Source organism: Trichoderma aggressivum (genome assembly GCF_033847375.1).
Source record: "Trichoderma aggressivum f. europaeum strain CBS 100526 chromosome Unknown scaffold_007, whole genome shotgun sequence".
NCBI lineage: Eukaryota > Fungi > Ascomycota > Sordariomycetes > Hypocreales > Hypocreaceae > Trichoderma > Trichoderma aggressivum.
In genome coordinates, this window is record NW_026946373.1 from 595,177 (window position 1) to 609,021 (window position 13,845).

Consider the following 13,845-nt stretch of genomic DNA (forward strand, 5'->3'; position numbering starts at 1 on the left):
GCACAGCTCCTTTATGAATACACTCGAAGTGGTCGTGATCGATAGCGCAGCAGCGGTTGGCGTTGCCATAGAGCATCATCTGCTGAATAGTACTTTGAGTCTTCTTGTTCAAGTATATCTAAGTGCGCATTACTGAATATGGATTCTCTTCAACTATTGCAAGCTGCTGCTTCATCATAAGACTGGCTGCGGAGATCCATCTCCGCTCACGCGCTCTCTAGATCTGACCAAAAACAGCACCTCCGCACCAACTCCTCTCCCTCAAATCTCAATTATGGATCGTCTCCACGATTAGAATTGTCCGGGCTCAACTCCCCCGCACCCGAAGTCGGCCATACATTGCCCGAACACGGCCTGACTCTTGAAGACATTCCTTCTTTGTACACCAGTTTCAGCATCTTGTTTAAGTAACCGCCTGCTCTATCAATAAGTCTTCCATACAATTTTTGCTCTTTTCCTCTTCTTTTTTAAATAAACATAAACATGTCGCCGGGTACTCCCTTCAGAGGTACGCACAATAGCAGGACAGCACTCTTGCTTCAGTCGCGGTAGTAGAGGTCAGACAGAACGCATCCCATATTATTTGGCGACACGCAGGGCGGTAATTATTCTATAAGCTGGTCATTTCACTCACTGTTTTCGATGAAAATCTACAAAAATGTTGCAACTTTCAATGTTTCATTACTGCAGGCATACATAGGTTCAATAGTATTGTCACGTGTAAGCTACGGGCATAGCGTTCAATTTCTGGCTTCACTATAAAGTCGAAGTGCATTAACTCGATTCCTCCAAATACCGCTTTATCCCAAGTTTTAGTCACAATCTCCCTCTCTTTTCGATAATCTCCAACTTACAAGCCTCTCAATCCGAGATGGATCCTGATTTCCAGTCTGTCGTTCCAATTTTACGAATCTTCGATGTCAAAAAAGCCGACGAATTCTACCTAGATTTCTTGGGATTCACAGTGGATTGGGACCACCATTTCGACGATAACGCGCCACTGTATCGTCAAATTTCCAAAGGTAGTCTCATTCTACACCTTAGTGAGCATCACGGAGATGGTAGCCCTGGCACAAAGATTCGCGTCATGATGAAACAGGGCATTGTCGGGTATCATCAGGAGCTCATCACAAAAAAGTATCGATACATGAGGCCAGGGATAGAAAAGGGCTATGGAGGGCCGAACTCTCAAGAAGTTACCGTGATTGATCCCTTTGGCAACACAATCACATTTTGTCAGGCTGAAAAGGATGAATAACAAGTTGACATGGCTATTTTAAAGGATAGGCAAGCTCTGCAACATCCATCAGATAAGATCTCATCAAGCACATGCATCATAATAATACTCGACGTCTCAACAAACACATGAAAAACAATTTGATATCATCTCCTCCACCCTCTTTATCTCCCAAATAAAAAATATCGCACATATTCCGATTCATGAGGCACCATGAGAAGCGTAAAATGAAAGTGAGTTTCAACTTCGAGACGGGCGCGTCTTACGTCCGCGGAACACAATTACTCCTTCTTCCCCTTCTTGATCGTCTGGTTCTCCAAAAGTGCTTCGTTTGTCCTCTTCTTCGATGGTATTGGGAATTGACACACTTGCTATTGACAAGCTTCCCATTCTCGAAGTAAGGTCACTGGGGTCAGTCTTCTGATCCCTTCGCCACGGTTGTGCGGAGAACGAGTTGGAGTCGTGTTTTCTACCTTGCAACACTTGAGTTTCGAGCGATCGTGCCGCATCTGCTCGGATTTTCTTGTTCATTGCGTTTAGCAACCTTTCTGTCTCATCCATCGCCTTGTTGTTATAAACATCAGGCACTCGCCAATGAGGATAGAGGTTGCCGTGTGACTCGCGAACTTGCACTTTCTCTGGATGTTCTTCGAAATAGTAATTGCAAAGGCGACAGGTCGGCTTGCTACTCCCAACATATCTCCAGCTGTGCCAGAATCCGACATCGACATTGTCACGCAGGTGATTCAGTACGTAGTCCAGGACAAGAACTTCAGCATGAACCATGTGCGTATGGGAAGCAGAATTGCACTCCTTCAAAATATTTGCGTCCAAGTCGAGATCTTGCAGCTGTTCGGCCATGGACCGGTGCCTCTCTATTATTTCTGCGGAAGAACTCATTCTTCCCACTATCTCGGATGCGTTTGATCGCTTTTTGTTTAATGGATGCGGGATCATCGGAGCCGATGGAATTACTGTCACTTTAATATCGTGGAATAGTCGGTCCCAGAGCCGGCTCGCGCGAATTATTGTTTCGACAGCGAGGTAATATGAGTGTAGGCGACCAACGAAGTGGCGAAGCTCCAACCACTGCTTGGAGCTGTCCATCTGGCCTTCTCTTGCTTGCTCTGAAATCGAGTCTCCGAATTTCCGACGTTGAGCCTCGTGAAGGAATAAGAAGAGTTTTTCACAAGCAGGAAAGTCTATATGTGACTTTGTCAGCAATTGGGTTATACTCCAGCAGCATCGGGAAAATTGACGTACATTGCGTATCCTCGAGCCGTTTATCGTCTCCGAACTTGACCAATTTTGTCAGTTCAGAAAGCTGAGCTCTAAACCTTGAGGCATCCGATGCTATCGTTTAGAAGGAAACATAAGCCAAGTCTTTCACTCATGATCGCGAAAGGGGTGACTCACACAACGAGCTTTTGCCATGTCGTCTATCATAGTCCAGAATGCATTCTTCCAAATACGCAATAGTATTGGTAAGATAAAATCTGACGCGATTTCCGTCGAATTTGAGGATATGCCACAGCGCTTCTCTGTGTACCTGAGATCCGTTACTCGCAGGTTGCCCTGTAGATTTTGCTACAATTCCGAGTAGCTGCTCCACAAACAGTTTGACATCGGGCAACTTTGATGCTTTTCGGTTATTGAACCCTATAATATAGTGAACACCCTCGGGTTCTTCCAGCACCGCAATGCCGGAAACTGTAGATCCGTTCTCGCCACGTTTGTTGTCGCAAACTTGAGCAAGCCGGTTGACAAAGCACTTAAAAGTCTGTTCCGCGCTGTCGACGCTATCTCTCATGGTATTTGGCTCGTGCTGCGTGGCGGAAAAGTCCTGCTGCGGTCGGATCTTCTTCAGAGCTACCTCGAGGAGGATGGGCTCGTAGAAGCGCCGGGCGAGCTTTGCGCGCAATGGGATGGGCTTGGTCATATCAGCGCTGGTACCTTCAAGGCATAAATAGTTAGCATCGAGCATGTATGATGTTGGGTTGACATACGAGTAGCTGATGGCATGTTTGCGACACTTTGTCTCACGGCCGATGACCTTGATGCAGTAGCGAAGTTGGTTTTTACAAGAAGAAAAAATAACTCTAAATTCGCATATTGGTTTAAGCAGTTGGTTTTTGTTGTCGATTATTCCCCGCTTCAAGTTGATCCGAACATCTCTATTTAAATCAGCTGGAAGCCGCTCCCAAATTCCCAGAGACGTACAATTTTCTTGTGTGGCATCATCATACATGTCCTCGCGTATTCCAAGGCGAAGCGCCGTACAAAATGCGATTTGGGCTGACATGGGGATTCTCATCGTATCATTGGATGCCACGCTACACACAATTCACCTCTCAGTCAGCCTGTAGGCCTCCCTATGTGACCGTAATCCGTTCGCGTCTCAGACATCTGGGCGGCCTACAAAGGACAAACGGGGCCTCTGGGCCAGCCAGGCTGTGATGGGGTCTACAGAATCCCATCGAATTAATCGAGTCCGCCTTATTGGGCGACTGGGCTGTGGGAGGTCTACGGCTGTGGGTGGCCTACAGAATTAAGCCTGCAAGCCTTGCGGGTTTCTTATGCAAGCGCCTGGTTTCATCCAGCGGCAGCTTGCAGGGGTAACATGTGTTGGCCCATGTTTGGCTGGGCGCGCAAATGAGGCATTGCAGCTTTTGTTCGTTGAATGGAGAACATAGATGTAGTAGTTTTGTATCTGGGGGGCATGTTGGGCAGATATGCACCGACACGAGATGCAATGCAAGGCATTTTGATCGGTTATGAGGGGGAATGAAACCAAGTAAACACTGGGTAGACGTAGATTCTCACGTTGCTGGGCGAATTCAACGCCAACAAGCCACATCAACCTATCAGCATCCATCTTTCTCCCTCATGTTGAAGGACAAGTCTCCACTGCTATCAAATAGGACTCCGCTCTCGACAAGGATTTATTTACTTATGCTCGTGGGCCACCCACGTCAAAGAAGCTAGGATTCCCATCTCCCATCCCAACCGGCCTTGGAGAACGACTAAGGTCATCTGTGTCGAATACGGAGCACACACTTTGGCATGACGAAGAACCAAACGCAAACTATATTGGTGTGCTCTGATATACACTTGAGGGCATAAACGCACTTAAGAAGAGTCTGCTTCTTCGATTCCGCTTTCGATATAGCTCCCATTCCCAGTATAAGGGATTCATATATACGGTATTTGTCTTGCTAATTTCCTAGCTTGGTCCATGCTGACTTTTGCATCCGTTGTTTTTTCAGTCCATCATCCAACATCTCCCTTAATTGCAGCGTCCAAGATACTTTCATACAGATCCTGGTGAGCATACACTGTGCGTGCTGTCTTCTTCAGCTGAATACTTATTGTCAATTCGCTCTTTGTAAGACTGCTGCGTGCATGTAGAGGGTGTGCCACTCGATCAGTTGGATTACTACAGTCTTCTAAAGAGCGGCCACGCCACTGGTATCGGCACTATAGCCAGTAGCACCGGAAGGGTGGACCGAATTTACCCACTCAATCTCTGTCGAAACATCTCAACAGCAACAGAGGTGGATCAGAATATCGCTGTGATTGGCAATATCGAGCGATATATTCTTATATACCGATGACAGGAACCCGAGGATCCATGTTAGAGTGGCGGACATAAACACCACTACTCAGAATGGACCGGGACGGCAACGGTCCCTTTAGGCTCGGCGCCGCCAATCCCCTCCTGGGGGATGAGACATACGGCGAAGAGGGTCAAGGCTTCCCGGAGGCTATAGCGGATGCATTTACGAATCAATCTACCGGACATGATGCATATGGCGCACAGGAATGGGGAGATGGGGGCACACTTAACCCAAGCATGTTACAAGGCTCGGATCTTACGCCCCCTGGGGTTGCCTTAGGTATACCGACAGGCCCCTCCGGCGACGCTTATGTAGACTCCGTTCCGTCTGGAATCGAAGGCTCCCATGACGAGACTTAGACTCTGAATGGCTTACCAACAGGTTCGCTATTTGGACTCCAAGAGCGAACGAGCAACGATTTTCATGGAGCAGAGGATCACACGCCTGCCGTTGACAATTTGTCTCCCATTTCTTTTTCTTTTTCTGATTTCTCTTCTGATTGGAGTTTTGAGAATGACCCCGATGCCATGAATTTCGACACATCTGGACCTTTGACTGCAGGTACTTTGGGGGAATACTTTCCTTCTTCCGGGGCTGGGGCCGACTCGCCATCTCCAACCGGGTCTCCAACGGGGTCTCCAACTGTGGCTTTGCCTTTTGTGTGCGATAGAGCTGGATGCTCAAAGTCTTTTGAGAAAAATCATCAGCTCAAGTAAGTTGACCTTTACTTTATACCACGATGATACCTTCATGGTACTTCATTCATCTTACACTGTTTGACTTCATGAAAGATGAAAGAGAACTTGACTAACCTCAGGTACTCTTGCAGTCGCCACCTGGGATGGCACGACAAAAAGTTACAATGCCCTCTTCACCCGGATTGTGATAAGCGTTACCAGTACAAAAAGGATCTTGAGAAACACATCTGGAGTCACCACCAAAAATGGGCGGAGGATACCGGCCGTCCGCCAATTCGAACCAAGTGCAAGATCTGTGGGGTTATTTTGGAGCGGCCAGACAATGCTAAACGCCATATGGACGAAGTCCACAAGAAGATCAAGAGAAGACGAGGTCCAGGGGGTTAAAGATTCTGGCATATTTCTGTTGTATTGCGCGTGTCTGTTTGTGCATTTCTCATAGTTTCAGCTAGCCATGTTCTGATGTTTGTATTGCAATCACTTAGCTATTTCCTTATTCTATTCTACTTCAAGCAGCCGCTTCATCGTATTTCCCATGACCCCTGGATGCGGGACTACCACCGCACCAGCATCCTCGAGTGCCTTTGCTTTGATATCCGCAGGTACATCCCAGGGGGTGAGCACAGCACCCGCATGACCCATGATCCTTCCCAGTGGAGCCGTCTTCCCGGCTACCATTGCTACAATTGGCTTGGGGCGAGGAGTTGATTGTCGATATTCACGGATCAGCTCTGCGGCTCTAAGTTCCGCTTCTCCACCAATTTCACCTATCACGATGATTCCTTTCGTCTCTTCATCGTCGAAAAAGAGTCGAAGGCCATCTGCCAAGGTAGTACCTATATGTACACTGTGTTAGCCACAATGCCCAAGTTTAGGCATCAATAGTTGCATGTATTCTCACCTGGAAGTAAGTCCCCTCCCATACCTAACACTATGCTCTGTCCCAGTCCAACTGCGGTCGTTGCACCCACAGCCTCGTAGCTCAAAGTCCCCGACTTGGATACAATGCCTATACAGCCTTTCTGATACTGCTTATACGGCATGATGCCAACTCGACACTGTTCTGGAGCTATTATTCCCGGACAGTTTGGTCCTACGAGCCGAGTCTTGCTCTGTGTACGAAGTATCTCATGTACCCGTAGCATGTCATGCACTGGAATATGCTCCGCCACAGATACAACCAGTGGAACTTCAGCCTCTATGGACTCTATGATGGCTTTGGCTGCGAACTGAGCCGGTACAAAAACAGCGCTCACATGAGGTCGGACCGTTTTCATGGCCTGCGAATGGCATGAGAACACGACTCCCCGGGGGTGCGACACAGAGTTGGGGGGTGCTCACCTCCTCGACGGTATTGAAGACTGGTAAATTAAGGTGCGTCGAGCCTCCCTTGCCAGGTGATATGCCTCCCACGATGCGGGTGCCATATGCAATAGTATCCTTAGCATTTACCGTCGCCTTGATGAATCATCCCGTCATTAGTATGACAGTTCACGACAGTGAGGGGTCTCGTATTTACTGCTTTCCCTGTAAACCCTACACGCTATATAAGTAAAGTACACAGATCCATGGAATCATGCTTATTACCTTGATATACTACAGCCGTGTTTTTATCCAGCCTCAGGTTGGAGATTGTGCTATCATAGGCATTTATGCATCGGGCAGCCGAGGTTGAGAACCTTCGTCGCCAAACTGAGGGGCGGCTTCGAGTTGCTCTGAAAATTGGCACCACCATCGTATATAAGCAATGCTGTGATCAGCTGAAAAGTCTCATGAAATATAGAATTTGACCAGTAATTGAGTGTCTGTATATTGTTCATGCATATGCGGTATATGTTGGGTACGTGGCTACGAAAGACATGTTGTTCAGGTAAGTAATGAGAATATGAGACTATGGATGCCGAATAGAGCCCCGTTTTAATCAGCAAATGGCTATATGCACTGCTATGGATCCAGATAAGACGGCTATTCAGGGCGTTCCAAAAGCAAACAAGCGCAATGAGTAAAGTTGTATATGAATTACAAGATAGACGATGATGGACTATTATGTCTGAAACCAAACTTCCATGGCGCTGGCCATTTCGCAGTATAAAGGTACACATGCTCGCAGCGATATTGCCGAGTTCTAGGGTAGCAATATGAGGAGGGCATATAGATCTCCAGTGCTCTAAATAGCTGTCCAGATGGTGACCGGTTACTGAGGTATCTGTACCCAGTAACAGTGCCGGTGTAAATGTAAATTCAAAGAAATATAGATGGGAGAGAGAGAACTCTGAGCGATAGGCTGAACTATATAAGCAACTCCATGTCCTGTGCATGAGATTCATCCCAATCAGATGACGCAGTTTTGCGCTACCAGACGCAGGGAATGGAGGCGGGAGGAAGCCCCACGTCATCGTTCACACATGCATTGACATCTCTCAGAGCTACAAAGGTGTTCATCTCCTCTTTGCTGATACGTAGGTACAGTTGGGAATTATACTCGTCGTACCTTAGCCTAGCACAACCTATGAAGTCAAAACGGAGGTGAAATCGCGATCATATATATACTTTTTCCACATGCTGTCCGCAAATCATCCGCGGTACGCGAACCAAGTGTGGCTGTGTCGCTGTGATCATCTAGGAATAACGTTGAAAGTCGTAGAACAGACCGCTGAAACCTGCTTGTCTCGGACACGACCGATTTCGGAGGAATTCGGAAACTGTAGCACCGATGTGCCCTGACTTGGTGAGAGTGCCTGCAAGGACAGCGACAGAGCAGAATCTGCTGCTTGCCTGCACGGATCTTTGATGAGCGCATCTTGCATGACGCCCATTCCTACGAAGCAGCCTCTTACTGTGATGGGTATGAAGCACTCGCATCGCACAAAACATTTGTTGAATTCGCAAAGAAATCAAAGCCTCGGCATCTGGTAGTTCAAGTATTCCCAATTGTCCAATCGACCCCCCCAAAGAGGTTACACACCATATGCGCTCTTCGGTCGGCCAAAGCCGAAGTTTGTGTATTTACTTTGTAAGCCCTGGCCAACCTCGTCGACAGCTTCACGTTGGTTGTTTGTCTTGGGGAGAATTTGGAAACAGAAAAACCCAGGGAACGAGGCTTCTGCTTTGAAATGTCACCATAAACCCTTCCAACCAACGCTCCTGCGACAGAGAGGCGCCTACTCGACACTATTTTCAACCCGGACCAAGCTTGCTGCATTCATTGCCCCATAGCAAGTTTGCAAAGCCACCCTGTGCTGTGGCTGGTTGGCTGCTCCCACACTAGACATCGTCTCACCCACCTTCGAAGCCTGGCCTCGTGCGCATAGCGTCATGCCGAATGCGTCCTCGTGCTCTTGAAGGCAGCAGGCTGCAGTGGCTATGGGACTGAGTGACTGCAGCAACAGCATCAGGATGAGCTGAAGGGCCGAGTCAAGGGCTCGCCGGCCTTCCTTTTCTCCCCCTCCCTCCTCTGTCAACCTCTATCCATACACATGCATGTGTCGACAAAACGAGACGCGCAATAATACCTTCCAGAAACAAGATCCTAGACCGCCGTGAAATGCCATTACCGAACCGATGCCTCGCAGCAAGCTGCCCTTTCGATCGAGCTCTGTCAAGGCCATGGGCTCCAGCCTCTTCTCCCGAGGCCGTCGCGAAGATGCACACAAGGATATGATGAAGCAATCGGGCGAGCCACGGCGTCGTCGGGCGTCTATTTCGGCGGGCGAGCGGCCGACTCCGGAATTCCAGCGGCAATCTGTGGCGAAAGATTCCAGGTCGCACCAGGAGGTTCAGAGGCCGACGATGCCGCCCCCATCGGCTTCATCCAGCAGGGCTCGAAGCCCGCCACGACGGGAGTCCTTGTCTCGAGGGTCTGTATCGCCTCATTCTCGCCAGAGAGCATCCGGCAGTGGAGATGCTCGCCGCAGCCACCAGTCCCGATCGCCTCCTCGACGACGATATTCCTCTTCGGAAATTCCTCGACCACGAGAGATGGCGCACCAACCTCAGTCGCCGGCACCTTCACGATCGCAACGGAGTGGCAGCCATGAACGGCGTGACCGACATGGATATGGCGGTGCAGTGGCTACAGGCGTACCTCCGTCCTCTCCACATCTTGCTCCCAAATCTGAATTATACAACTCCTCAAGTTCAAGGGAGGCTCGGCAGGAGGCCCGACGATACCCGCCTTCAGCATCGGCGAATAATAGACCGCAGCCTGCGAAGCGAGGCAGCTCTCCCTATCAGAGACCGTCTACAACATCTGATAACAAACATCGCTCCGCTTCCGCAGATGGCTACGATAGGAACTCTCATTCTCAGCAAAGCTCTTCCCAACACCCAACCTCGCCGCCTCGCCGTCCGAAGCACGAGCGCAGAGGCTCAGACAGCTTCTTCAGCAAATTCCCAACTTCATTTGCGACATATGCGGGAATCCGAGCGCTGTCGGAGCATGCCGACAAGGCTAAAGAATGGGTTGAGTGGTTCAACGACGTAAACGACGCCCCGGACGAGATCCGCGCTCTCTCTACTCGGATATCCACCACGCGTGACACTATCCAGCAAATGAAAGAGTGCCTAGAGGCCAGGCCAGACCTTATTGAGGACGAATCAGGACAGGTCCTCAAGTCTCATATTGAAGACGCCATCGAGAGCACCAGTGAGACATTGAAAAAAATGACGAAATTACTGGCGAGTTTTTCTGGAGCTGCCAAGCAAGACAGCACAGCTCTTGGACGCTTGGAAGGCTTTTGGCATTCATACAATTATAAGAATGAGGGTGAGGAGCAGATCAAAGCCGCCGATGCTGAGTTGCAGCAACAGTTGTTGCAACTTGGTACTCTCATGTCCAATATCTACGCGTTCGTACATCACTCTTCCCTCATTTACTTGGCAATACTAACAAGCAGCAGTCGAGCTTTGAAAAGACCATCACCAGGCATCGCCACACCGAATGCATCTACACCCCCTCAAACGGCGGCAAGGATGAATCCAACGCTAAACACATCAATACCGATGCAGCAGCCGGCAACTTCAATACCCAACCGACCTCCTCCATCACCGCAATTGTCCCCCAAATCCAAAGGGCAATTTGAGGCAACTGGGAATCTTCCAAAAGTCGTCCCAAATCCGCCGACTCCTCCGCGCTCAGAACCATCAGTTGATCAGCCTCAGTCCCATGGCTCTGCCAATACAAGCACAACGGGACTTGATCCGCGTAACACAACTTCACTTCCGAATCCAAAAGATATCTTGCTGGATGCTGCTTGGGAAGGTGACGTCAAAACTGTGGCCAACTGCATGCGTCAGGCCCCCCCCGACTCATGCGATCCTCATGGACTGACACCACTGCATCTCGCTGTCGAGCGTGACCACATGGCCGTCGCCATGTATCTTCTTGATCATGGCGCAAATGTTCACGCTCGTGCTGACGGTGGCTGCATGCCTCTTCACTTGGCAGCGCGTTATTCGACTGCTGCCACAGTAGAGATGCTTATCGAGCGCGGCAAGGCTGATCCCAACTGCCAGACCACTGATGGAAGGACGCCACTTCATTATGCTGCTCGATCTGCCGAGGATGGAGATGCGGAGCGACGAGAAGTGATTCGCGCATTACGCGATTTAGGAGCCAATCCTACGATCCGGAATAGGAGAGGCGAATTGGCTAGAGATGTGGCTAAGAAGAGAGAGTACTGGGATGCGGCTGCAACACTGAGCAGAGCTGAACAGAGGTGGGAGCAACGGCAGCAGCAGGAGTTACACAAGCAGCAACAGCAACAACAACGAGAACAACAGCAGAGGGAACTACAGCAGAGAGAACAACAGCAGAGGGAACAACAGCAGAGAGAACAACAGCAGAGGGAACAGCAGCTGCAAGAACAACAGCAGAGAGAACAGCAACAGCGAGAACAACAGCAGAGAGAACAACACCAACTCAGAGAAGAAGCCATGAGAAGCACAAGAGAGAGCAATCCACCGAAAAAGGAGGGCGGTTGGCTGCAAAGGTACAGGCGAAAGAAATAACGACTTACGACGACTTTGATGATATATATTCTCTCTACATATATGCACTTCTAATGTGGGATGCATACATACATATGGCGCAGTCTTTTGTTGAGGATACTCGCTTTACTATATATTTGTTTTATGATTGACGAACTCATCATCTACATCAATTAGACTAATGCTATTTCTTTCCCGCTTTCAAAGCATAATAATTTCTCAAAAGAATCTCCACAAAGAGTCTGCGTGCCTTGTGCTCTTGAAACGGCTATAATAAAAACAGGCTGGCCACATAATGAGAAGCAAAAGACACCAGAAAGTGAAATAAACAAAGAGATTGGTGATGCCTTTGGTGTTTCCTGGATGCATAGGATCCGAGTGACCGGCGTCAGTGCCAAAAAGGTTTTTGAGCAGCGTGCCCAGAGGAGACATGACAAGGTTTAGATGGACAACATAGAAGAACAGGGACGAAGTGCCAAAGCTCAGAAGCATACCGAAGCGCTTCGCAACGTGCACAGGGATGGAGCTAAAAGCCCCGAGCATAAACAGATTGCCAGCCATGGTGAAGGCCCAAAAGGCAACATCAGGAGGGTATTTGATGATGTAGAAGAAGGATGCTGCCGAGGCAAGGTAGGGGTTTTCGTTGGCAGTCTGAGCATCCTGAGCGGGAGTATGCAAACAAGCCTCCGAAAGGTTGCCCACACGCAGGAGCCTGGTGAGAACAAAAATGGCGGAAAAGATGATGCCCGCAGATGCGTGGCCGATGGCAATAGCAGAGACTGTCCATTTACGGGCAGAAATGATGCGGCCGTAGAGAAGTCCGAGAATGGCAAAGGAGAGCCATGCCATAGGGGGGAAATTCGACATGACGTGCTCAGTAGAGACGTACCAGAACCATATGGCGAGTAAAGGATGCTTCGATGTAGGGACGAATTGAGTTGAAGCGGAACCGTCAGATCCCTCCGTGTCAATGCTGCAATGGCCATGATCCTCAGATAGCCAGATATTCCACCAAATGGTAATGACGCTCAGAACAACGAGGAAAATGTTGTGGATATGCCATGATAGCGATGAAGCCGTTGCCGCTCTCTCGCTTTCTCTGGCCGCGTGCCTTCGTCCGAGTAGCAAGGGCTGGCTAACTCCTCCCTCTTCATCTTCGTCATCATCAATCCCGGCGACGTACACGGCTCCAGATCGCTTGTCCATTATCAAAAGGCCTCTCTCCAGCACCCCGCCGAGCCAGTTCTCAGTTCGATCCATCAGCAGCCACAGCATCCCTGCTAAGACATAGTCGACTCCAAGGGAGAATAAAACCACGTTCATGAACCATAATTGGCCTCCTGACGCCACAAGTCCGATTATCCAAGTCACTGCAGTCAACACAAGACCTCTCACGGCATAGTATTGCATTAGCCTGCCTGCCGACCATCCGAGGCGAGTACGTGACTGAGACAAGAGAACGACCCCCATTCCCAGAAGAAACGTAAATCCCGGAGCACAGAAATGGGTCAACGTGCGAACGATATAGGCAGTGGTGAAGTTCCAGCGGCGCACTATAAGACCATCCATCTCCCCGTCAATGTTTGTCCCATGTTGCCAAGTATTTAGACCGAGAGCGAGATGATCCAGGGCCATCAGGGCCATGAGAAGGCCGCGCTGGAGGTCGGGAGCAAGGAGTCGGACCGTCGGCTTTGCTATAGGAGGGGGAGAAGATGACAACGAGGGCGATTCGGTTCGTGAAGATGCATTCGGATCGGACATTGAACCATATCGGTAGCCATTTTCGCTGCGGGAAGAAGCCTCTGAAGAAGAAGCCATCGTGGCGTTGGTTGTTGACGGGCTGTCGCCAACCCGAAGCCACGCTGTATGAAAAGCAACTTGAGGACAAAAGACAAGCTCAGCTACTCGGAAGGGCAATTACGGCAGAAGATGTATTAAAAAGTTAAAAGAAAGAAATCCTACGCTGCCCAAACTCCGCGAAAGACTCCGCCCTCCTCAACAGCTCCGACACAAGATAGCACTCGCACTACCTCCATCGCGTTTTCCGACTTCCGACGTCAAAACAGTTTAATGACGAACCCCTGGGACTTTTTCCAGTGGGATCCTTTGCAAAAATCCGACCGGGGGGGGGGGCAACAGATTCCATTGACCCGCCCCGACGAGTCCGAGGCTAGACTGAATGGCTCTAGAGTCATTAGGCCGACTAAGCGCGCGGGCAGAGTCATAATGCGGACTTGTTTACTGCTGGCCTTTCTTGATGTCAGCATTGTAAATGGGCGGTCCCGAGATAAACTTCTTATCAATC

General features: G+C 49.4%; 5 protein-coding genes across 5 annotated transcripts; 3 read left to right on the forward strand and 2 right to left on the reverse strand.

Annotated features, from left to right (window-relative positions):
* Positions 1-871: 871 nt before the first annotated feature.
* On the forward strand, positions 872-1,258 carry Triagg1_2743 (uncharacterized protein; the record flags this gene model as incomplete). Its single annotated transcript, XM_062896958.1, has 1 exon — positions 872-1,258. One exon carries the CDS (start codon positions 872-874, stop codon positions 1,256-1,258), a length of 387 nt encoding a protein of 128 aa, XP_062758360.1.
* A 219-nt stretch (positions 1,259-1,477) lies between these two features.
* Triagg1_2744 (uncharacterized protein) lies at positions 1,478-3,259 on the reverse strand (the record flags this gene model as incomplete). The annotated part of the gene is made up of 4 exons (XM_062896959.1): positions 1,478-2,439; positions 2,501-2,590; positions 2,654-3,190; positions 3,244-3,259. 4 exons carry the CDS (start codon positions 3,257-3,259, stop codon positions 1,478-1,480), a joined length of 1,605 nt encoding a protein of 534 aa, XP_062758361.1.
* A 1,645-nt stretch (positions 3,260-4,904) lies between these two features.
* Triagg1_2745 (uncharacterized protein) lies at positions 4,905-5,213 on the forward strand (the record flags this gene model as incomplete). The annotated part of the gene is made up of 1 exon (XM_062896960.1): positions 4,905-5,213. One exon carries the CDS (start codon positions 4,905-4,907, stop codon positions 5,211-5,213), a length of 309 nt encoding a protein of 102 aa, XP_062758362.1.
* Positions 5,214-9,113: 3,900 nt separating this feature from the next.
* Positions 9,114-11,561, forward strand: Triagg1_2746 (uncharacterized protein; the record flags this gene model as incomplete). Its single annotated transcript, XM_062896961.1, has 1 exon — positions 9,114-11,561. The coding sequence occupies one exon, from the start codon at positions 9,114-9,116 to the stop codon at positions 11,559-11,561; it is 2,448 nt and encodes an 815-aa protein (XP_062758363.1).
* Positions 11,562-11,759: 198 nt separating this feature from the next.
* Triagg1_2747 (uncharacterized protein) lies at positions 11,760-13,358 on the reverse strand (the record flags this gene model as incomplete). Its single annotated transcript, XM_062896962.1, has 1 exon — positions 11,760-13,358. The coding sequence occupies one exon, from the start codon at positions 13,356-13,358 to the stop codon at positions 11,760-11,762; it is 1,599 nt and encodes a 532-aa protein (XP_062758364.1).
* Between the last annotated feature and the right edge of the window lie 487 nt (positions 13,359-13,845).